Below are 26,204 nucleotides of genomic sequence, written 5' to 3' on the forward strand. Positions count from 1 at the left end.
AACTAGAGATTAATATCTGTTCTGAATATAGATACAAAAATCTCTGACAAAATATTGGCAAACTGAATTTAGTCATATATAAAAAAGATTATGTAACATGACCAAATGGGATTTATCTGAGAAATGTAAGGTTGGTTTAATATCTGAAAGTCAATTAATGTAATACACTATATTAATGGAATAAAGGGGAAAAAAACCCACATGATCATCTCAATAGCTGTAGAAAAAGCATTTTTGACAAAATCCAACAGTTTTTCCTTATAAAAACACTCAACAAACTACAGTTAGAAGGGGATTTCCTTCTCCGGATAAAAGGCATCTGTGAAAAACCCACAGGGAACACCACACTTATGATGAAGACTGAATACTTTCCTCCTAAGATCATGAACAAGAATATATGTATGCTGTGGCTACTTCTACTGAACATTATACTGGAGGTTCAGGCCCAGGAAATTAGGCAGGAAAATGAAATAAAGGCATCAGATTGGAAAGGAAGAAGTAAAAAGACCTCTTTTTGTAGACGGTATGATCTCGTGTACAGCACATGATATCACAACCTGAGATTCAGAACCAGAGTGGCTCAAACTCTCACTGATGTGCCCAACCTAGGCTGTCCAGTGTTCCAGTCCATGGCACACTGGCACTCTTGTTCAGATGGATGGACCTCTCATCCCAGGGAACAAGAAATACCACGAGGCAAAGCAGTGGTTGGCCAAAAGCTCTTAATTATAACCATTTATCCTACCTGCTCCATCAAAAGCATATTCAGGCCCATTAAGCGTACCAAGATGTTCGCGTAACAGAATAAATTTGAATTAACATTCTGGTTGCAAAGCTCTTTCTTCTTAACACACAAGTAAAATTGATTTATATACCCATGAAAAAGCAAACTTGACTCTTCCCTGTCATGATGCAAGAAAAATTACACTTTTTAGTGATGATTTTTGACTCTGGCACTTTAATCAAATGTATTGCTATTAGTATATGGAAAAGGCTGATTTGAGACAAGCTCCTTTCTCCTTTCTGTTTTTTTTAGTGTGTTTATTGCTTACAGGTGGTCCTGACAGAGATGAGGAAGCACATTTGCTGACAGGAAAAATCCATCAGAGATACACACCTCCTAAAAAATTCTAAAAGTTATTTTAATTATAAAACATTTCTATGGGTAAATAATGGTGTCTTTCTCTGGAATTCTATTTAATGTGATGACTTTCATGTCATTCCTCTTTCTGTGCTCTCAGCTCATCCCCCTAAGTAACAACGCAGATTCTTTCATCATCACTTTCTTCACATCTGCTACATGGTATTTAGCAAGGGTAATAAAAACTGAGGGAAGACAACTGTTTTTTAATTGTAAGTTAGCATGAAATAATAAAAATTCCTCTAACTCACTTTTGATAGAACTTAAAAATGAAAGGGAATTTGGTTAAAAAAAATTGAAAGGTGGAAAGGAGAAAAGGCATTTAAATATCCATCACCATTACAGGTTACAGTAACCTTTCTCTGATAATAGGACTTAACAGCTTTGAGATGTTCTGGTCTCTTGAAGGTCCTGTGATATGGGAGAGGGAAAAGGGATTATATTTGGCTGAGGAAAAAGCTTCCACTTTATGGTGACAATAAGGACTGGAGACTTGAATTTTGTGACACTATTTCCCAGAAAGTCCACAGTCTTCTCTTTCTATATTCACTCCTTGGGTGAGCTCATCCCATCCCATGGATTTAAATATTACTTACGTGCTGAATTTTCTAAATTATGACCCCACCCCAAACTCCTCCCATGAACCCTGGGCTCACACACTCCCTCCCTCTGTGAAGCCCCACCACCTGGATGTCTAATATGCACACACAAGTCTTCAACATCCTGAACTCAGTCCTTAATTCCACGCCCCGCTCCAACCTGTCCCTACCCCAGGATTCTCCCTCTATGTAAACGGCAACCCCATTCTTCCAGTTGCTTAGGCCAAAACCAAAACCCAAAAGACCAAATTCCCCAGAACTTAGCTTTCCCTTATTCTTCACATCCCATCCAGTAGCAAGACGAGTCTCCATCACTTTTTATAATATATACCAGAATTTAGCCACTTTTCACCACCTCCACTGCTAGTCTAGTGCAAACCATCATCTCACCTGGTCTTCCTATTTCCACCACCCCCTCTTCCAGAGCAGAAAGAACAATGCTTCTAAACATAGCCAGATCATGTCCTCAGCCGAGAACCATCCAGGGCTTGCCATCACAACCAGCATTAAATCCAAAGTTCTTCCAGTAGCCTGTGTAGGCCGACTTGACCTGGCCCTCATACTGCTCCTGTGGTCCCATCTTCTACCATTCTCTCCTGGCTCACTCTGCTCCTGCCATCCTACCTTCTTATTGGTCCTTGAACACACTTGTGGCTCCATCATCTAGAATGTTCTTCTACCAAATATCCACATAATTCCCATATCGATTCATTCAGGCCTCTGCTTCAATGTTGCTTAGTCAGTGGTGACTTCCCTGATCACTCTGGTCTGAAATACAACCTTCCATCACTCTATAGTATCCTATTCTGTTTTATTTTTCTTAAAGCTTATCACCACTGAACTATTGCATATGTGTTTGTTTATTACATTATTGTTGTGTTGCCTAACAGAATGCAAGTAATATGAGAGAAAGGACGCTTTTGGGGTTGCTGTTGTTTTCCCAGCATCTCTAACTATGCTTGGTATGTGGTAGCTCAATAAATAGCTGTTAAATGACTCCACAAATGATTGACTGAATGCATGTATGAATTTCTATTTCTATTACAAATACTGAGAATATACCCCTAGATACAAAGTAAAACTACACTGGCCCATTTAATTGAGTAAAAACATGCTCAGTTCCCTTTTGATTGTTATTGTTCCTCAAATCCTACTATACCCGTGATATATAGCTAACTACAACAAAAATCAGTTTTCATTCCTGGAGAGAACCTGTTGCTCAGAATGTGCATGCTACCATCTTAGAGAATGAAGATGAGGAGCAAAGTCCAGGGAAAGCAGAGCTGTGCGCTGGAGGGATCCTCGATCCCCAATGAATCTGAGAGAGAGCGCCACACTACCTCTGACCTTTGATTATGGGGAAGGAACTAAACTGCTAACTTACATTCAAGCTACTAATTGTGAGGCATTTCCTTACTTTCAGATGACCCAAATCCAAAGTTGTATATTGTTCATTTCAGTAAAAGCCATATGGTTTATTAATCTTGGGCAGTGAGAATGATCTTACTTCTTTCTTTCTTTATTTTTTGCTTCACCCTAAGAGTCACACCCACTGCATCAAGGTACATAGGGAGTAACTTACTTTCCTGGTATCCAGTGCTTAGGCGCACCAATTCGGATGTCCACCAAAGCAAACTGCCTCCACAATACTTATTCTCCATTGTTTGTGTTTAGAAAACCAAGTCTACTTTCAATGGACATGAATGATTCTACCAGTAAACTTTCTCCTATATATAGTTTTTCCTTTTTGGAGATAAAAAAATAAAAATAACTCTTTTGGAATGAGTATTAAAGAATCAATGAACATTGATTATTGAAATGAATAATGGAGTAATGGAATAACAATGGAATGAGTATTAAGAAATCTCAATAGAAATAATAGTTCTAAGATATTGAAGATTACAATTTACTATTAATTTTCCTTAAGTAAAATATCATTATTAGTAATTTAACTTGGGCTATAATGAAACACATTATATTAAACTAAACTTTATTAAAAAAAATACTCCTTATTTTGACAATTACCCATGCCTGGTTTAACATAATCTATTTAGTTTGGCAGAAATATGAATGAAACTATTAAAAATGTAAATATAATTCATGCCTGATCGTTTTTGATCTTTGAAGGTGACTCAGATTTCTGATAAAGTTATAGACAGACAGAAGAGAGAGAAAAAACTCCAAGAAGACAAGCCCATTAATAATTTAATTATAGCTACTTAAATTCTGAGACTAGAGACAGATTCAAAAGTTATGGGCCAAATAGGGATGATGTAAGGCCATCTTTCAGGTAAACACTTCCCCTTACTTATGTTTTCAAGGTCACAAATTCTTCTGTTAAGTTATTCATTCATTCACCCACTTAATCAACTTCCTCCTTTTTTCAAAAAAAAAAACACAAGGCAGTTTACCAAAAAGAAAACAAACAAAACAACACAAAACTATGATCATATTAAAAAACAAGTGAGAGCACACCAGAAAAACTGAGAAGCACCATTAGCCCAATGAAAATGCTTCATAAAATATAACAAAATTATGTTTTTAAATAGATGAGCTCATAAGCAAGGAAGAGAAAACACTTGATACATAGAGGCTATTCTAAAACAGAATGCTGAGAGGCATTGATGCAAAACGGCCCAGGAGGAACCAGGCGGCACAAGGCTGACACATGTCACAGAAGGTGGGATTTAATGTCTACACAAGGTAAGCGATGCTCTCAGATATTTGATTAATGGGAAATTGGAATTGAGATCTTGAATAAAGTAGGAAGTGATAAGATACTCTCCTACCAGGAAATAGGAAACATATAAACTATGCCCCCCGGTCTGGTAATTTTCAGGGAAGCGGACATCAGTCCAGGGCCATGAGTGGAGAGAGTCATCTCTGAAAACTGAGATCCCCAATCCCGCTCCATGCTAAGGGGTTAATCAAGTTCACATAATCTATTTTGTAAAGGAACCTTGACCTAAGGATTTAACAAAATATTGTGACTTGAAGTGGTGAACCCCAGAGGCATGTGGCAGAGATACACTGAAAACTATATCATAGTGATGCCTTCACATCTCACAATATATGAAATTACCATGGACCAAAACCCTTACTGTTGATGAACTCACAGTGAAAATCACAGATAACACAGGGAGATACACAACTATGAGAGTCAACTAATAGACTAAATGGCAGAATTCATGTATTTATGCACCATAAGCAACAGAATGAAACAAGTGATATTTTCACATACTATGTGTAAAATCTTCTACTAAAGGAAAATAAAAAAATGGAATCCATAAGCAAACTATAGAATTATAAAAAAATTCAGATTTTAAAAAGAACCAGTAGACTTGTTAGATATGAAAAACTAATCATTGATGTTATTAACTAAAATGTGGATGAGGAATTCACCAGAATACTTCTGTAGCACAAAGAAATAAAGAGCTGTAAACTTTGAGGAAAAAATACAAGACCTGGAACAAAGACTGAATAGCACAATAAACAATTAATAGGAATTCTAGGAGGAAAGAAAAAAGATAGAGGCAATATATATGGTGATAAAGTCAGAAAATTGCCAAGAACTGAGCAAAAACATGAATCCTCAGATTGAAAAAATCACACGCAGTCACTCAGGTAAATAAAAAAATACACATCTAGAAACAATATAGCAAAAATCCAGAAACAAAAAGGCCCCCAGAGAGGAAAAATAGATTACCTAAAATGGAATGTAACCACATTGAGAAGACATTTCATTAGCAACAAGAGAGGCTGAAATTCATGTAATAATAGCATCATAATACTAAGGGAAAATAAGAGTTAATCTAGAATTTTATACCCAGTTGACTATTATTCAAGAGCAAATGTGAAATAAAGCAGATAAAGATATTTTAATATGAAGAAAAAATGGAAGCAGTTGCTACTCCCAGACCCTCAATAAAAAAACCAATGAATGATATAGCAAGAAGGAAAATAAACTTGAAGAAAGGAAAAACTTTAAAAATGCATTGATGAGTAAATAAATTGGTAAAGAACAAGGGTAAATCTGAATAAGTATTGACTATAATTGCCATCTGGAACTAAAATCTTAAGAAATAATTACATAGAAAAGACACAATAACTTTAGAATTTACTAAATTAAGACTATATGTTAAAATTTTAATGGCAATCATTAAAAGAAAATCATTTACAGGAGAGATATATATAGAGAGATATCTAGCTACATATATATATCCTAACTAGTAAAGGAAAAAAATGAAAATGTGATCAATGCTTTACAAGTTGGGGATGGAGGTGGGGAAGAAGCAAGGCAAAGCAAGATAAATGGAACATAAAATAAGAGAGCAGAAGTGGGTCCACATACATCAATAAAAACATCAAAATACAAATGGAATCGTCACATTAACACAGAGAAAGATATCAGATTAAATAAATAAAAAGTGAAATAAAAATAGATTCTTTTTACAGGAAGCATAACCACAGGATAATGCCCCTAAGAGCATGGAAACATATTTATAGTAAATATGACATAGCATTAACATTTGTAAAGTCTGGATTATTTGCACATGCATGTTGATTATATTACACTCTCACTTTTCTGTATCTTTGAAATATTTCACAGCAAGAATTGTTTATAAAGAAAAAAGAAAGAAAAACAAAGTCATTAACATGAAAGAAAAATGAAGGAAGAAGACTAATATAACTAATATAATGAAGCCAGTACAGAAGTTCAGGTCTCAACTCTATTAGACAAGTCCACAGACCTTTCTCTGAGCTTTCTAACTGCCAAGATAAAGAGGGAAATGCAACCAGCACAGATTTCACAATGCTCGTGCTGAAATCCAACTTGTTGCTCAAGAGAAACACAATAATAATTGGTGACGATACCCAAGAGAAAGAACTTCCAAGGGTCTCATAAAGACACAACACAACAGAAGAGAGACAAGAAGATAAAAGCAAAGACAGAGAAGACATCTCCTTGATGTTTTCTTAAAAGTGCAATCCCATGAAATGTTTTTCTTGGTCCCTGGAAGTCTTTTTGTCTTCTTTGGCATCATCTTTTAAAATGCCCTAGTCACTTTCCCCTTTCCCAACTCTTTCCAGTAGATGACAAATCTTGTCTTAATTATGATGGAGAAAGTATAAAAATGCCCATCCAATAGGAAGATGTAGAAAAATTAATGAATTTATCTACTTAAGAGTAAGAATAAGGGTCCATTTCCCTTGGTACTGCTTGCTTTACCTATAGAACTTAATTTTTAATGCTCCTTTGCTCCACCAGGGCATCATTTCAATGCAAATTTATGGGGCAAAAGGGAAGTCTAGTGGGAACCTCTTCTAAAAGGGGGCAGATAGTTTTGGAATTGTACATATATGAATAATACTTTGACTTGTCATTACTGCTATAAATGCCTTGGTATTGGCTCATTGCCCAGAACAGCATCCTTTGGAGTACAGAGGGGGAATGGCAGACCATTTCTTCCTAGTTTGCTCAGCATTTTCATGAGACAAAATGTAATCCAGCCTCAGCAATTCAAGCTGCCCACAATGCCTCCTGAAGTTAAATGCACACACACAACTAAATCCTACTAGTTTGGAAATGGTCGCTTTGGCCTTCACAAAATGGATAGTGATAAGGGGAACGAAAATTTATCTTAAAATTTCTTTCTATAACCCCAATTGTTGAAAGAAGAACAAAAGTTTTGTTTTCTTTTTCTTTTCTTTTAGACTATAGAATCAGAAGAAACAGTTTCTTTAAAGAAAGTCAATTGACTTATACTGCACTCATTAAAAAGGTACAAGAGAAAGACAATCTAGGAATCAGAGAGTCGCTGGAATTTCACCAACAGGTGGAAGTAGGACGAACCCATCCCAAAGCACGAAAGTGTGAAATCCGGCTTACTCAGTTTCTCCCCTGTGTACCCAGGTCTCTCCTGGGAGGGGCAAATTAGACAGTGACCCATAATAATCAGAGATGGCGGCACAGAGTAGACTTGAGGGAGAAGAATATGAAATCAGAACAGATGAGAGGGTATAGTGTGCCCAGAGTAGGTTTTGTCTTTTCAATATACAATAACATTATTTATTTATTAGAAACAACATCTGGCCATTCTGCCCTTTCTGTGTAAAGTTTATGAGGCTACATTTCTTAGACTCAGCATCAGAGAAATACAGAAATCAAAGTAAGAAGGTTAAATTTATTTTTTTTTTAAATCCCTATAGGGTGAATCAACATGTCCACTTTGAAAATGCAATATTACTATAACTAACTACGACACATGGGGGCCACTTAACTTCACAGATCCTGAATTAACCTCCCCTCATGCCCTCCAGCCTCGGGCATGTTACATAACCCCTCTGTTTGGAACTTTGCATCCTCTCATATCCTTTAGTATAACTGTGCTCCAGTAGAAAGGCACACCCAGTGAGAATCCCAATGCAGAATCATATGTACTTACTTTGGTAATACCAGAATCTGCACAATAAAGATGCAGAAGAATATGAGACAAGCGCAAGTCACGTAGTACTTGAATGCCGGCAGTGCAGTGGCTCGGTACTAAAGGGGGAAGAAGAAGACCATGAGTGACAGTTCTCTCAGAGAAGGGCTGAAACAATCATCCAGCAGCCTAACTACACCTAGTTCATGCATCACACTTGTAAATTGTAGATTGTGGAAAAAAAGAGCTAAGGACAATGGCTGTTCATCTCTGGCAGGGAGTGCTTCCTCCCTCCAAATGTGCTGTGAAAGAGTGACTCCCACAGACCACGATTTTTATGAGTAAAACTGTTTGGAAACCCATTTACAGGTAACTGAATCAGCCCAGCAAGGAGAGAGAGCGCCTGACCAGAAAGATGAGTGAGTGGCCTGAAGGGACCACTGGACCGTGCAGATGCTCTGGTTCCCATATAGGTCCAATGTCTGTAATTAGTTGGGGAAAACAAATGACTTTTCACATAATAATAGTTTACTTTTGAATAGTATTGAGGAAATACAATTTCCTTATTGCATTTATTTATTTTGGTATCTTATCGTATTATTTACCTCAATGCTCCTTAGAGGTGGGCAGTCAGTTTACGAGACCCAGCCCAGCAGGCCCTGCTCTGGTCTGCGATCATTCCATTTGCGTGCCTGGGCCTGGCTGAGGGACTCTCTTCCCACCTGTCAGGCTCCATCAGCAGAGTTCACATGGCTTTCTATAACATCTAGAACCAAAACCGACTGGTGTAGCTGCCCACCTGGGACTGCCCCTGCTTCAGTTATGCAGGAAAAGAGCCAGTCACGCTGCTCTGATAATGATGATAATGACCTCCGTGGCATCCAGCCTTAATGATGGCGCCAGGCACTCCAAATGCTTTACACGTACTAACTCATTTAATCCACACAACAACCGCCTGAGGCAGGAACTATTATTGTCCCTATTTGCAGACGGAAGAACTTCAGACCAGAATGATTGATCAACATTCTCAGGAAGACACAGCATGTGGTGAAATCAGGGTCTTCACCCAGGCGAACTGGCTCCCGAGCGCTCAGGCTCCCAACCACGAGCTACACTGCCTCTCAAAAGAGGGTTTTATAATAAAATTAAAGGAAATAAAGTGTTTGTGGCAATGCTGTTGAAACCAATTGACAACGCTGGCAGGTTGCATTGGCTCCATCTGCACAGGCTGTTTCCCAAGTTGCAGGAGGTTCTAGTACGTTTTTCTCAGGTTTTAGCCGCTGGGGTTTTACTGTGGGATGATGGATCTCTGGGTGGTCTATTCAAGTTTCTCTTCCTCTATGTCTTGCTGCCTTTGACCCCTCCTGCTGGCCTTGAAGAGCTCTCTAAAATGTGCCTCAAAGGTGGCCTCTGCAAATATGTACATGTGGGGAATGTCAGCAAGAGCTGCATTTTTAAATGATGATCACCTTCTATTTACTGGAATTTTTTTTGGTGCATTTTGTGACTTAATAGCCAGGATAAACTACATGCTGATGAAGAGGCAACATCAGCATACGTGGAGAAACGTGATTACATTCTGTGCATTCAATTATATTCTTCTCTTTTACCTTCTTATGGGCTTTGTGGAGAGAGATGAGTAGGAATTTCCTTGTGGTATTAATAAACGAAATGGACTTCTATCAGGAAGGGAATAATTTAACATTTAAATGATAAAGAACCATCAGCGTCTATTAAAGTGATTCAAGGGTAAAATGATCAATAATAATAATAAACTACACCAAATATCAACTTGATAAACCATCTGTGGTCAATATGCTGACTTAGAAGTGGACAACGGATCTTCTTGAGCACTAATACAAAAGAAAATTTACGTATAACTGTAAAATGCAACGCTGATGAATTTAGAAAGGAATTTTGACTTTTAATACTTCTGTTCAATATCCATAAAACAATGAACTGAATGTTCTCAACGGAATTTTAATACCAGTGCTATGACTGCTGCCGTTATTATAGTACCTTTTGTTCAAACTAAGGCCATAATTGTATGGTTGGGTGACACAAATTGCCTTTAACTGGTTCTTTTTCCAGATCGACACAAAACAAAAGGCTAATGAGATAAAGTTGACCTAGAAGAACATTTCTTGTTTCTGCAGCAATTAGTTAATTCATTTTAGCGAATCCATGTTAAACTTGACATTAAAAACCAAATGTCTGCTTATTTATTTGTCCTGAAATAGTTCTTCCTTTAGGAGTCATAATATGAAGGCATTTAAATGCAACAAAACGTAAAATTGGAGGGTTTCTAATTCTCCCAAACAGGTGTTGAATGTAAATCTCATATTTCTGTCAAAAAGTTAAAATAATTCGTGAAAAAACACTGTAAATTTATCCAAAATGATTTTGCTTTCTTTTAAACCTTTTCGAAGAAAATTTCCCATTGAGAAAGCATGTTATTAGTTCATGTCCTTTTCCTTTGGCCATGTTGCAAACATCACCTACTACCAGGAGTGCTGGGAATAGTGACCAGCCAAAGATGGAAACTCGGTAGCAAGAAACACGGTAAAACAGTGTATGCATGGGAGAAGCACAGGAAAAGCTAGGAAGGGTTCTGATAGAGTTAGAGGCAGCTTAAACGTCAAATATAAAAAAAGAGTGCAATTTCACGAAGGAATTTTTAAAAACTAACATTTCAGAAAAAGTGATTGCTTTTGAAAAAAAATAGCTTACTTCTTTTTCTAGTATTTTATTGTAGAAAAGCAATGAGATTCTCTGAATATCTTCAGACTTGAGCCATTGCCTGGAAATAAAAAGAACAGACACATCATAAAACCAGACCTCCAACCAAACATCTGGAATTACTTTTGTTTAATAATTTGCGCTCTTCTTTATTGCAAATTATCCAAAATTGAATATTTTTTTTAAAAAGTACAATGTCAAATAACTGGATATGTAATCTAGAGACTGTTAATAGGATCTGAAAATATAATATTCCTACTCACACACCACAGTCCTTGGAAAATTTGACATCACAAACTGTCAGACAAAATTGAAACTCAAGCTATCCAAATTAAATAAGTAGGGAGTTAGCTCATCAAAAGGATTCAAGGAGATCAATAAATTCATTCCCTGACATTTTACTGAAATCGCATGGTAGCTTCATCTCCTAAAGGCTTTGGTTCATGGAGAAGCACCACTTTTCTTAGCTTTTAGCAAGCAACACATCACAGACATCAAAACCATTTAGCATGCCTTTAAGTGCTGGCGAGAAGTTTTGCTTCTTTCACCCTTACTGAAAATAACTTTCATTGTCATGCTTTTCATTTCTATAAGGTAAAAAATTGCGTTTAAATACAGTTTTCAAAAAACGGGTAAAACCACCAATGTAAGAAGCAATTGGTTCAGACCACTAACATACTGTGTTGATGCAAACATAAACACCTGTGCAAAGTATATATCTATCTCAGATGTTAAAAAATAAGTAAAAATTATATGCAAGTATCCATGCTTCTTCTTTTTTTTTTTTTTTTTTTAAGAAGATTAACCATGAGGTAACATCTGCCACCAATCCTCCTCCTTTTTTTCGCTGAGGACGACTGGCCCTGAGCTAACATCCATGCATATCTTCCTCTACTTTATATGTGGGACGCCTACCACAGCATGGCTTGCCAAGCGGTGCCATGTCTGCGCCCGGGATCCAAACCAGTGAACCCTGGGCCACCGAAGCGGAACGTGCGCACTTAACCGGTGTGCCACTGGTGGCCCCACAGGTATCCATTCTTACAGGTTGATTGATTTTTAGAAATCTGTTGTAAAAAAGTAGTTGAGATAGAGAAAGAGCTTAAGGACCAAACTTTTCACCAGAATGTTGTATGTATTCACCAGCTAAACAGCAACACCAGGCATACGATTGAGCAAGCTGGTCATATAGGCCTGATACACTCACAGTTTGGCAAGAAAATAAACACACAATTTATTATATAAAGCTAAGTGAAACAGAAAGGTACACATTCTTATATTCATGAGTACAAGAACATAAGAAAACATTGAAATCTATGCATCAAGAGAAATATTTAGAAATGAATACCAACAAAATATATTACCAACTTGTTTGGGTCATTACATTGAGGAATCATATTTCTACCTTCCTAATTTTTCTTAAATAAATATTTCTATAATAAAATAGCAACAATCTGAATTTTATATATATGAGTGTATATGTGATATATATGCATACACATGTATACATCTACAAGTGTATATAATGATATATCTACCTCCACAGCTACACCTACATATCTATATATAGGGAGGGGAATATATATATACCTTCAGAAATAAAATTAGGTTTTGCATAAATTTCCCAAAAATCTTATACACCTGTTCAATTATCAATACACATGAATTTCTAAGCATAGTACTTTTCCAACCCCTTGGTCTTATGTCTATGAATTTCGACTAACTGAGATATATTTGCAAGATAGAGTGAAGGCCTTTGAGGGTCCAGGACAACAGGTCAAGTGACCTGTTACACTTTATTCAGTAATCCACAAGTGCAGCCACCCGCTGATTTCAGATTAGGGTCTCTAAATTTAGACCGATGTTTCACATTAGGGCTAACAACAAGTTGACCCAGGAGATCAGCGCATCTGAGGAGGGACATTTCCAGGTCTCCTTGGACAGCCCTGTGCCCGGAACCTCTCGACAGTTCTGAAGACTCTCACAGCACACACACTATGACGAGCTTGAATATCCCAGAAGACTAAACCGAGGCCCGGAAGTCAGTAATGTATTCCAGAATGATTGCCATTAAAAGTGAGGACTATAAAAATACTTTTTGATTCAAAGTCACAAGCATACGTATCAGAGAAATAAACTTTTTTTTGTATTTCTTATTACTGCACTAATTGCAGAAATATGTTATTGCTGTTTTATGAGACTAGTTGAAGGAATCAAAGGTTGGTGAATATTAAAATGAGCAGAAAATAAAATGTAAGATAAATTTTAACTATATTCATTTTTAGAACTGTGTACTTGTTATGAATATCAAACTATGAATAATGCATGCAGGTAACATTAAAAACAGGTTTTTTCTACATTGAGAAAGAAAAATCTAATTTAAAAATGCTGCTGGATGATATAAGCTTGGAAATAAAATAAGAGTGAAATTTATAAAGTAGAAATAAAACCAGCTCCTCCGCCATATTCGCAGACCAGGCTTCAGTTTCCTCTCCGAGGCCCAAAGGTGGACAGGAAGGGCCCAAGACTGACACTTGCTCTCTTGTGTCCAGCACCTAACACTGAGCTTTGTAAGCCATGAGCAATGGATTGATTCTTGGAGCAATGACTAATTTCAACCAACTGTTGGCTGTGCCTTCCTTTTCCCACAGCAAGTTGGGTTTGGCCTGTGGCTTCTTCTTGAAGCAATAACTGATGGGCCTAATTCTTGTTAGCTTGTCCTCAGAATTAAGGAGAGGATGCTTTTCCCACAGCCCTCGCCATCTCCTTGTATTCTGAGCTGGCCTCAGTTCCTATTACTGACTTGTAGAAAACTCAAAGACGTGTATACGTGATTTGGGTATTTCGAATAGGAAAGATTTGTGTGGGCTGATAAGGTCAGATAGTGTTTTTGGGAATTGGAACAAGAGAGAGAGAGAGGGAGAAGAGAAGAGAAATGAAGATGTCTCCTGACATGGTTCCTGACTCAAGTGGTCTGTGGCAAGAAGAAAGTCAACCCCACTCTGGGCTGTACAATAAGTGATTCTCTATTCATCTTCACTATGTTGTTGTATCCCTGGGCCCAGGCCAAATAAAGGCAAGTCTAAACAAGATCCTGACTTGAGGTGAGATACATAAGTAGACCCACGTCCTCACCTGGGATTATTCTGGAATGTAAGATCACAGGCTCTTTCAGCAAAGGGGACACTGAAATGGAGAGAAGACCACTTTCCCATCGTTGTGGATTGAATATTTGTGTCCCTCCAACTCCTATGTTGAAGGCCTAACCTCCCAGTGTGGCTGTATCTGGAGATGGGGCCTCTAAGGAAGTAACTAAAGTTAAATGAAGTCATATGGGTGGGGACCCTGATCTGAAAGAATTAGTGTCCTCATAAAAAGAGACACCAAGAGCCTCCTCCCCCTGTTTCTCTGCACCATCCCAGAGGAAAGGCCATGTGAACACACAGGAAGAAGGCAGCCGTCTGCAAGTCAAGGAGAGAGCTCTCACCAGAACCCCACCATGCTGGCACCCCCATCTCAGACATTTAGCCCTCAGAACTGTAAGAAAATACTTTTTTGTCGTTTAAGCCACCTGGCCTGTGGTGTTTTGTTATGGCAGCCCGAGCTGACTTATACACCTACCCAGGCAGCGTTAATCCAAAGACTTCAGTGGCCTCGACTGTGCGACTGTGCACTCAGGCCCTGGGTGACCCTGTGGCATTTGGGGAAGGTGGTCCATGGAGCCACAGCTGAAACAAATGATGCTGGACTGGTGGTCTCTCAGTGTGGTCTGAGATGCCTCTGGTCTGTCTGTCATCCACGTGTGCATTAACTCCACTCCATGCACACAGATCGAAGCTGGCATCACACGTTTTTCATTAACTCACCAGCTCATTTCCTTCGCCACAGAGGCCCATGTTTCTCCCCCTTAGAACTTTTCACATTCTCTTTCTGTTTTTCCTTTTCAAAAAAACAAATTTAGGAGAGGTTCCTCATTCTAAAGATTAACTGTTTTAGCACACCCGTTTATTGAAATCAAACTTACAGGAGAGCCCAACTCTTCAGGAGGAAAATGCCACCGGGGAGGGAATGGCCTGGGCATCCTCCACACATGATGCCTCCCTTTCCACCTCTGTGGATCCCAGGAGAAGTTTCTGGTAAGCCTCTTTGGTGCTCAGCTATCATAACTGCTTTCCTACCCCACTTTGCCTACCCAGATAAGTCAAGGTCTCCCAAACCTGTGCCTTGAGCTTCAGCCTGCTGGAGGGCATGGCCATCTCTGCTTTGGCTGTGCAGGATTCATTTTAGGGTGTGCCTGTCTTGAGAAGTCCTCCACACACCACCAGAGCAGAATTGATCACACACTCACTGCATAGGACACTTCAACGGCGCCCACCGCATAACCTGCTTTACACAAGCCCAAGGTGCTTCTCAGGGAATCTGACCCTTCTGCTCAAGCCTCTCCACCCCGAGAGACACCTGCCTGGCCTGTGTTCCCATCGTGCTGAAAACTGAAAAGCACACCTCCGACCCTGGCATGTGCTGTTCTCACGCCATGAGGCAAGATCTTCTTCTCTTCCTTTTAGTTTCCTCCAAGTTTTAGCTTGTGTGTCACCTTGTCCAGAAAACTCATGACTCTTCAGTCCAATGTACCTGCCTTTCCTCTGTGCTGTCCTCTTCTCTTGACCCGTTGCCCTCACAGGGCACTTGTATAGTGCACAGTGATGTCTTTCTCCCTCCCTTAGACATCAGGCTTTGAGAGGTCTTGCGTCTTGATAAGTCTGGTGCTCGGCAAATGCCGACATTGCTCAGCCTTTCACAAATGTTTGCTAAATGACTAAATGAACGAATACATGAAAATCTGCATATAAATCACTGTTTTATGTCAATAGCAGAAAACAACTGAATGGCACATCAAGGCTGGAGTCCCTGTTGAATCCTCAAGTGGAAATTCAAGGAAGATCAGAAGAAGATCATATCAAAGAACAAGAGGGGTTAATTAGGAGGGCCTGACATCGGGAGTGACGCTAATTAAAAAATACATGCAGAATAGCTTCCATTTAAAAAATCTCCCTTTTGAGTTTTGAGTGCAGCTTGACATTTTCCCCTATTTGATTTCTGAAACACGTCAGGAAGATTACAACATAAGCAGTTATATCAACATTAAATACCACTTTAGAATAAAACTACATTAAAACACAAACATGCATTCAACTAACTAAACACGCGTTCAAATACTAAATGACACAATACAGACAGACAATCCAGAAGCAACTTTGACAAAAATTAAGCAAGGCCAATGATTGTACTTTCAACTGACCCCTTTAATAGAAACTTTCTAAAGGTGGGCACAGTAGTTTAAGAAGGTGGGCGTCCTTTGTGAAGACATGCTGAGGCAGATTTTATGCCTTTGTTTTTCATTGTTACTGTTATTATTATAGTTGACTAAACTTTGTCAAGGAACAAGATTTCCTCTCTCTTCCGATGTTGTATTTTGTTTTGGTGGGTCACAGAGTGGTAACTGCTATTTCCTCTGGTTGAATGAATATATCCTTCCACCCACGTTTTATGAAATCAGACTTTCCCCTGGGTTGTAGCTGCCAGGAGAATCCAGGTAATCATGTTTCTCTGTTGTGATGTGTTGAGGTTTCAACCGGGGCAGAGTTGAGGCGATTCCTTTACACTGATCCTGGTGCCGGCAAAGCAGAGCATTTGTGTGGGGTGCCGGGGTGCCCTAGGATGGGGGAAGGCTCTGTCTGCTGGGAGCACTCAAAGGGGCTCCAGGCAGGTGTTCATTCAATGAGCCAGCGTATCTGAATTGCAGCTCCAGCCTGACCAAGACAATTTATCGTATACACATGCAATTCCATACATACACACACCACACACACACATACACACTTGTGATTCTTTCACAAGTCCCATAAATATTCTAAAATAAATACCTACAAGGAACAATCTGGAAGGGGCACACATTTTGTAAAGCTGTGTAACTTAATTTTGGAGGCAAAGAGTTCTAGGTGAAAATCATTTTTGCTTTTTATAAGTCAACTTTCATGATAAAAAAATAAATAGCCAGGTGTCCACAAGGATGGAAACTTTCCCACGAAGGCTTTTCCTTTGGACCTATTGATGTTTTCGCTACAATTTAATTCAACAAACATTTATGGAGTGTCTAATGGGTACCAGGCAGCATACTGAGTCATTTACCTTCTGCCCTCCATGAGTTCAGCCATGACAAATGCCCCTAAGAAGAATTTGCAGGCTGATGAATGTACTCATTCTGTCCAGGCCATGAAAGCCATCACTTTCTTTAATTTTTCCCCCCATATTCTTGGACCATTTAAAACTACAAGAGCAATCCTTGGCTTCATAGACCGAATGACAATTTGCCCCCCAAAGAACTGGTCTTCTTCCCACTGCCCCCATGAATTCAGATTCTAATACTCAAGACTCTCTTCCAGGATTTAGGACACAGGTACCTCCATATTCTCTGATTTTGCAGGGGAATAAATGCATTTTGAGTGGATAGCACCAGATAATATAACTTAAAGATTTTCCCATGTGGAATCTCTATTGATCTTTAAAAAGCATTACTTACTGAACACATTCTGTTATAATTTTTCTCTCTGTTTATATCTCATGTTGTTTGTCAGTAATTTATCTGGAGAGCATTTATCAGGCAGGAATTAACATTTTTTAAAAAGATGAAACACTGTTAAGAAAAGCTGCTGTTAAGGACAATTGAGATGATATGAATGATCTGTCTCAGAAAACTTGGCTTTGTCATGATAAGTATTACACAGTTTGTGGTGAAATTCTTCGGGAAAATATGACTATTTTGAAACAATAGAGGTTGAAATATGAGACTAATGATAATTTAAGATTAAAAGTACTCACTTTTGTGCATTAATTCCATCAATTGCTTGAATCATCCTTTCATTTAGTTCCTCTTCAAACCTTTTCTTTTGTGACTTGGTTCTACATGAAGGAGGAAATATCACGAGTAAGAATTATTAGTGAACTAAATGTGCAGCCCATTTGTTTCTAGGATGCCAAAACCTCTGTTTAATTCTGTTAATTGAGGGAAAAAAAGAAACAACAGTCTATGAGCAGCCTTCTCTCTATTACCACATAGCCGCTCTGTGGACTGAATGAATTGAGTAGAGCTTTTGGTGCAGTGAAATGCTGCCCTACCACTCACTTGGAGTGAAATTAGACTAGGCATCCAAAAGCAGCACTGAGAGATATATACTTGATGCTGGAGATTAAAGAACCTTCTGTCCTAAGAGATGCATTAGCCCTTGACTTGTTGCCTTTATAAACTTGATTTCATGACAGAACACATTGGCTTTGGAAATTCCCCTGCAAAAAGGCGGTTTGGTTGACAAAACAGTCATTCCTTGTTCCTGTTTCCCTTGGTCAGTTTTCAAGAATTTGCAGAATGACAGTCTTATTTGAGGCATATCAGAGCTTAATTGTATGTCTTTGAATGTTCCTCAGTGTTTGACAGCTCTACACACAGAAAACCCCACTTACATTTGCAGACCACCTCTTGGTCTTGGAAGCAAATAATATTCAGTCATTAACACAAGATGCTTTGTAAATAAATTATGCCAAAATAATAGTGAGTTCCCCAAGGTTAATTTGACGATTAGCTTGAGAATGACATGAAGGAGAAAATCGAAATGCCTGTTTTTAAAAGTTAAATATCTACTGCAAAGAATATAAGCACAGTACAGTCGCCAAACCGGCCTGAACCAGCCTGCATCTGAGTCTAGGCGTCAGCAAGTCACCTAGTCCAATGTGGAGGATGCACCTGGCTTCTCTGTCTTCCGGTTGGTTAAACTGCTAATTGAATAGACCTTCTACTTTGGAATGTAATTAATGCTTTTCTGAGTTCAGAATTGCCTTGATACAGATAACAATAGCATTAAATATACAATGCCACATTTATCTGTAATTAAATCTCACAGAATTGTCATTAATGACATGCAAGGGGCATGCCAATTCCATCCTCCTTTGTAGGTCTGTGCCTTCAGGTCTTGCCTTCTTTAAACAGGCCATGGGCAGTCTTGGTTCAAAAACAGAATGATAATAAGTGATCCACCTACAGATACGGATTCAACTGAATTAGGAGGGTAAGCATACCAAATTCCAAGCTAACATGGAAGGCAAATTAATTTTTATCCTTCTTCTAAAAGAAGCAGGAAACCTTAGCCATCATCTAGCATGGCTCATTCTCATTTACAGTGAGGAGCTACCTTCATTTCATTTTTATCAGCCTTACACCTAGACTTGAGTTTCTTGACTTCTATTTGGTGGCTTTCTTTTCCAAAAAGTTTCAGCAAGTCTAAGAAGGAACATTTGTGGGTACCTCGAGCTCACAGGAAAACATAATCCTTCAATCTTATGCCCAAGGCTAACAATGGCATTGCCTTTGTGAATCTGTTTTAGGATTAGTTTAGATCACGTCTGTACAGCACTCAGTGCAGTAAATGTGGCACATGAAGTAGCCAATGAATGCAGAGTATCATGCATCCTTCGTACTCACTAATTACCTGGACGATTATTAACATATAGACAGTTTTCTTGTCTCTGTACTTATGTGACGTCTGCTATGGAAATGAGAGGATATCCTTGGGGCTAATAATCCACCCACCGGGAATTCTTAATCCGCCAACCAGGGCTTTGCTCCTCAGGCTTTCGGGGTTTGACTTTCTTGTCCTTGTTCCTGCCTCTGGGCCCCACCACTGGCCTCTACATTGCTCTCTGCCCTCAACCCCTCTCTGCAATTCCTCTCCATTCTTTCTCCCAAGCTCCTTCCTGAGCTGTCCCACCCCACGCCTGGGCTATTAACTCTCAGGAGGCATGGAAGAGGCAGTGCATTATCCCTGATGATGCTTCACCATCGTCCGATGGCCAGGCTGGAGGCTCAGAGAGTTTTATAACATAGGCCAGCTTACAGAGCCAGGGACACAAATGCAAGGGAAGCCCAGGGAGGCTGGCTTGAAAGTGGAGCCCTGTCCCTGAGGCCTTAGGGCCACCAAAGATCAACCATCACAGAGGAAAGAGGAAGAGATATGGAGGAGGCTCCTAGGAGGGCAGGCAGGATGGGAGGGCAATTAGGGAGGCAGGCTTTGGTGTCACAGAGTCTGGACACAAACCCTGGCCTCACCGCCAACAGCCACGTGACTCTGGACATTCTCCCAACCCCTTGTGCTTCAGTTTCCTCTCTTCTAAGATAATGGCAATAGCATCTACCATGGAGTAACGCTGTAAGGATGAAATTAGATTTCCCATATGCCTGTATAGATAAAAATGATAGCTTATCATGACCGTCTTCCAGACAGTATGCATCCAGTGAGAAGACACTGCCCACGCAACAGTGGTGCTCCATGAGGCATCCCTACTGTAATTTCAGTAGACAGACTCTTGAAGCAGAATTGCAGGGAGGGGCAGACAGATGACAGAAGAGCTATCAAATATGAAGTGAAAAGATGTCCATGAAATTTCTGTGCACAGCTGCTGGCAGATGTGCTGTCGTCTATGGCCTGAAGAGCCACACCTTCTCGAGGTATGCTATGGGGTACATAGGATCCCTAAAATTTGCTTAAGTTCTCTTTGGTATGGCATTTGTCACTTAAAAAATAAGGCTTCAAAAGCCCAAGAATCCAATTATCCTTATAACATAGAACTAAAAGTGTCATATCACAATGTTAAAATTTCAAATTTTACACAAAATACAAATTAGAGCTCATTACAACAAATAAAGTCAGACAGAGGGATTCTGGAATAATGTGCACTATTTGCTCTCTTTTGGCAGGTGATAAGCTAAATAATTGTGTTCATTTTTTTTTACCTGAATACAATGCATTTTCTGCAAGAATAAACTCACTTCTGTGTGAGGAAAGAAAGGCTACGTCAAGTTTTAGGCCTTACGTTAATTATTTGAACATCTTCAATAATACTTGAATCCTAAACCAACATGAAGGTAAAACTCTGAACCCAAAAACTAGCAGAACATGGATAAGGGAAAGGATTATTGCCTGGGATCCTACGGTGGATGGCGACAGGGCTTCTGTGGATATTTGGCTCACATCTATGCCAATCTTCCTCTACTTTGTATGAGGGATGCTGCCACAGCATGGCTTGATGAGCAGTGTGTAAGTCCACGCCTAGGATCCAAACCCACGAACCCTGGGCCGCCAAAGTGGAGCACATGAACTTAAGCACTACGCCACTTGGCCGGCCCCTTTTTCCTTTTCTGAGCAGGCCGAGCAGCCTTTCTTTTCACTGTAGAAAGGCTGGACTTACCTTGCTTTTATCTTTAGAATTCAACATAAAAAATGTAATTTTAAGGAACATATTCGTTTTAAGAAGATTAGATTTTTTACTACAGATTAATATTAAGAAGAGGCATTTTAAGAAAGCAATTTAAAGTTCTAAGGTGTTTACCAGGAGGTGTTTTCCTTTTTCCTCTCAATTCTAATGACAACACCACCAGTAATCCTACTTTTAGAAGCTGAAAGCAATTTAATAGGGCTTTTCACAAACAGCTGCTCTTTTTTAGAAGAAGTGGCTTTCAAAATTACTATAATTGAGGATAATTACTTTCAGAAATAAATAAAAAGCAATAAGCCTTTAAAAATTAGAAAGTGGAACATATACCATACCTTAACGTGCGATTTTGAAAATTATGCTGACCCATTGGTACATCCTATTGAAAAAGAAAAAAGGTTATTAGTTGCCAAAAACATACTTTAAGAATGTTTCAATGGTAAATATGTATAACATATTTCTTCTTTTATCATGGAAAGTATCACTTAGGTAACAATTATGCAGTGGAGAAAAAGAGCTTAATTATAAATGTGAAAAAAGATTAAAAACTCAGTTTATAGTTAGAATGTCGGTGTAATCTACAAACTCTGGATGTTGGAAGTATCCAAATTGTCTGAATTTTAAAAATTTACATCCTGATATTTGCAGATATGATTTCAAACAATGGCCTGCGGAGGACCATTATTAGAGTTACTGTAAACAGCTTACAATCACGTGAAAATGTAGTTTGGCACGAGACAAATACTTAATAAATGCTTTAAACCACAAACAGAACCATAAAATTTGTAGTTAATTCTTATTTCTGAACTAAGCCATTAAGAAATGGTACCATCGGTTAAGTACATGAAATCATAAATCATTGACCAAAAAGGAAAAAAATCAATGTAGGAGTGCTGATAGTTTCTCTAAAAGGAATGAGAGACACCAGTCAGGGCTTATCAGTGAGGGACCCACTGCGAAATGTTCAATAACAGACTTAAAAAAACACAAGACTTACTTTTATACATTTGTAGGGGAAATCAAAATAAAAGTTGGAACAAAATGGTTTCCAAAAAAGCTCTTCTTTGCTGCTTTATCTCTATGGTTAGATTACGAAATGTATTTAGCCTAGGGAAAGGTAAGATATTTTAAAAAATAATTGAACTCCAAGTTTTGTTACATAAAGTAAAATAATGCATTATTCACCAGCCCTATCAACGTTGAATCGGTCAATGGAGTTCTGCATAGGGGATTAGATAAAAGAAATAACTTGCGGCAATGACAATTGTTTGACCCTGGAATGTATTCATAAGAATGACGATGGGATCTTTCTGAAAGTGAGAAAGGGACACAGCAAAGTAACAGTCGTGTGGGCTTCATGTTCTAAGCACAGCCTGGGGATTTTCTTAAGATTTCCTCCACTGCTGCTGAGCAGTCCCCAGGCTCTGCACCTGTGACTGCTGAGACCAGCCGGTTAAGAAAACTGAGTTTGTTCAAGAGGTCCTCTGGTTTCTACAACGTCCTGCAGCTCCAAGCACTAGACAGTTGCAACTCTCTCTTGAGGAAGTCATCTTCACTAAGACATAACAACAGATTAAAGTCAGGCTGAAATCTTTCCTGCAGTCCCATGATGAGATAACAGGGGAGACAGTCACTCTTAAGTCATGGGACAATAAAGACTGGTAAGAAATAAGCAACCACAACAACATCAATAACATGCCTGGAAAAGTGAGTAAGACCATTTTCACAGATATACATAAGAAACATCACAGAAAATCATGTTCTAATATTTACATGTTTCTTATTTCTTGAACCAACCAACCAACCAATGAACCAATTGCTGGTGTGTGAATCTCAATGAGAGATATAGTTATTAGCCATTAGCTCTAATAATAAATGAAACATTGAGACAAAATCACCCACGTTATTTTTTTTTTCATAAGAGTGATGGAAGCATTGACTTTTTCTGGCAACTGGATCCTAACATCCTAGGTACTTTTCCTCCAACAGGTCTAAATGCTGCAAGGTCCCAAATGTGCCAGGCCAACCTCCTTGGATCTCTTCTTTTCTTGCTGATTTCATCCAATTCCATGGCTGTGCATATCATCTAAAACCTGACAACTGTCACATTCACATCTCCAGCATGGACCTCTCCCCTGAGTTCTAGATTTGCACATCCAACTGGTGACTTTCTAGCTGCACTTAGATGTCTAAAAGGCATATTGATTTGAAGATGTCCATTAACAAAGCCTTGATGTTTCCACTTAAATCCCCTGATTTCTTCCCGGTGTGTGTCATCTCAGTTAAGGACCTCATCAGTCTTCCAGTTGTGTAGCCAAAAAACTGTGGAGATCTTTGATCCTCATTTTTGCGTATCTCCACTCCATCACCAAGTCTTATTTGCTCTAAGTCCAAACTAAACCCTGAATTTGCTTCTTACTGTTTCCACTACTTAAATCTTAGCATAAGAGGGCATCATTCTCGCTTGGAGTCCTGCACTCTTGCTCCTTCCTCCAAAGCACTAATTATATCATAGCCTCCCCTTGCTTAGGATCCTCTAATGACTTCTTCTTAAACTTAGAATGAGTTACACACAATTATCTTAGTGCGTCTCACCCGATGACTTCCTTTTGCTTATTGGTGATGACACTACGGCCACACCAGCCTCCTCTCTGCCCCTTGAAGACACCAATTCACGTCTGTCTTAGGGCCACTGAATTTGTTCTTCTGCCACCTCCTCCAATTTACTCCTCTCCTTCTCTGAGACTTCCCCAGCTGTCCCACCCAGAATAGCCACACCATCACTCCCAAAGACATCACTCCCTTCCATCCTCCTTGTGACCCTCAGCAGCACCTGAAATGATCTTGTTTGTTTCCTACTTATGGTCTCTCTCTTCCCAATAGAATGCAAACTCCTCTAGGACTTGTCTTGGTGGTCCTCCTTGGTGACTGATGGATAATGATCTTCTGTCAGATCACGTTTATTTTTTTAGTTGAATAAAGAAGCAGGGAAGTCGAGAGAAGAGATATAAATAAGTCAAAAGAAGTATGTGATCCGTTGGGCTTGGGCGTGTCGTTGTGAGAGGACAGGAGGTAGGGGCACAGGGAGACTAGAAAAGGGTACTTTTACCTGACAATCTGATCTGTTTCTTCTCATCAGCCAATGAGAATTACGTAACATTCCATTTTGTTTTTTACCTCAACTGCATCCCTAGGACAGTTAATGCCATCATACATGAAATTTTACTCGGAGATTGCTTTAAAATCTAACAATATCATCGGGATTGTTCTAAGTGCTCCGCTGTATTTACTTTCCCCTCCTATGGGTCTTTCTATTTTCTATCTGTTTCAGCCATTCAGCTTATTGAAAGTGTCCCTGTTATAAGGAGCTTTGAGACTTTATTATCTGTTGGAAGCTGGAGTGGTGTAAACAAGGAGTTACAGCAACAGACTGTTCATTCCTGCAGACACAGTCTGAATATCTGGGCAATGAAAAGACAGTCTTGATGCTACTCAACTGCAAGGGCATCATGCCTTCATGTGTTCTTTTATTAAGATATTGCTCAGGCTTTCTATTTCATGATAGCAGAACCCCCCCGAAAACTTCAACTGTAGTCAGTTGCTAATAACTGAATTGAATAACAAGTAAATAAAATGGTTGTGGGTTATAAAGTTATAAGGCAAAATCTCTCTGGGTTAAATCTCTCGGCAATGTGGGCTTGGCACTCATTTATACCCTGACAGCTGTTTGCAAGGGGCCTCTCCAGGGAGGAGATGGTAAGCTTGCCTAATCACAGACAGTTAATTTGGCAGGAGACGCCCAGCCTTTTGCTTTGGGGACCTAGCTTCTGTCCAGAGGTGGAGGAGTTTGAAGCAAAGGGGCGGGGGGGGGGGGGGGGGGGGCGGTACCGTGGTGCTGATCTTGCCGTTCTCCGTGGTCATGCTGTCTCTGTGATGCAGGTGAGCAAAGGGCTTGGCTGCCCCCCAGGATTCCAGGTACCGGGTCATGCGGACGGAGGCCCTCATCTTGGCTCCATCGAGGGTGTGGCGAGGTCTGAAGAGGTGCTGGGGACTCCGTCGTTCTCCCTTGGGGTGAGAAACAAAGCATTACACCTGGCACGCCAAAGGTGCACAGCGCCTTCTTTCTGCTCTGCCCTCCAGGAAGTCTCCCCTGACTGAGCGGATTCCCCCAGCATCACCTCTTCCCTCTTTAGGGCCCCGCCCTCGTTCCTTCAGTGTTCCTGGAATCCACGGTTATGAGCTGGTTGAGCTGAGCGATTTTTTCTAGACAGCAAAATTTACCCGGGATTTAAACTTAGGAAAAACTAATAGCCATTTTAACAGGCATTTTCATAAAGTAAATTCTTAAACAGAATATGCTGATCTGTTTCAGCTTTTTCTTGATGGTTGTGTTTTCCTAAACAGACAGCTGTAGAGATCAGGGCTCTTTCCTGATGCTCGATGGCTTTACTCTATCTGGGTTTTGGTGTTCTTTGCCTGAACATGGTGTTCTTTGTACGCACTTTTTTTTTGTCTTTTCCCCACACCGTCGCCCCGTCACCCCACAGTTGCTTCCTGCTTGTCACACGTGTCTCCAGATCAACTCTCAAGTTAGTTGGAAGTTCATCTCCAAAGGTGAACGTGGGAGAGCGAGGCTACTGTGAGTAAACACGCACACGTGATCTCATTGATTTTGTGATATCGGTTATGACCGTTCAGAGGTCTTTCTTGATGATATTTGTACCGTTTACCAGCTGTGTGATTTGGCGGAAGTTACATAACCCCTCAGAGCTTCAGATTCTTAATAGGTAAACAGCAATAATATTCACTTGGCAGGAATTTGAGAAGGGTTATAAGAGGTGAGAGCTCTAAGTCCCTTGCTCTGGCCTGACGTGTGGTGTGAATAGAGTAAGAGATGGCTCCTAACAGTCTGGATGGTCTTCCAGGCAATGGAGGTCTTTATTGTATCAAAGTTAGACGCGTCTGCACGTACATGTACTC

The 26,204-nt window shown here is 39.6% G+C and overlaps 1 protein-coding gene across 3 annotated transcripts in view; it reads right to left on the bottom strand.

Annotated features, from left to right (window-relative positions):
• The window catches only part of ADCY2 (adenylate cyclase 2), a 402,902-nt gene that overhangs the window by 82,160 nt on the left and 294,538 nt on the right, over nucleotides 1-26,204 (bottom strand). For all 3 annotated transcript variants that reach the window (XM_014828435.3, XM_014828434.3, XM_014828433.3), the window contains exons 10-14: nucleotides 25,113-25,289; nucleotides 21,560-21,603; nucleotides 17,784-17,864; nucleotides 10,896-10,965; nucleotides 8,187-8,284 (exon numbers count right to left, since the gene is read on the bottom strand). In XM_014828435.3, the coding sequence (XP_014683921.3) occupies nucleotides 8,187-8,284; nucleotides 10,896-10,965; nucleotides 17,784-17,864; nucleotides 21,560-21,603; nucleotides 25,113-25,289 (470 nt within the window). The remainder of the gene's footprint in view (nucleotides 1-8,186; nucleotides 8,285-10,895; nucleotides 10,966-17,783; nucleotides 17,865-21,559; nucleotides 21,604-25,112; nucleotides 25,290-26,204) is intronic.

Source organism: Equus asinus, chromosome 10, assembly GCF_041296235.1.
Source record: "Equus asinus isolate D_3611 breed Donkey chromosome 10, EquAss-T2T_v2, whole genome shotgun sequence".
Lineage (NCBI taxonomy): Eukaryota > Metazoa > Chordata > Mammalia > Perissodactyla > Equidae > Equus > Equus asinus.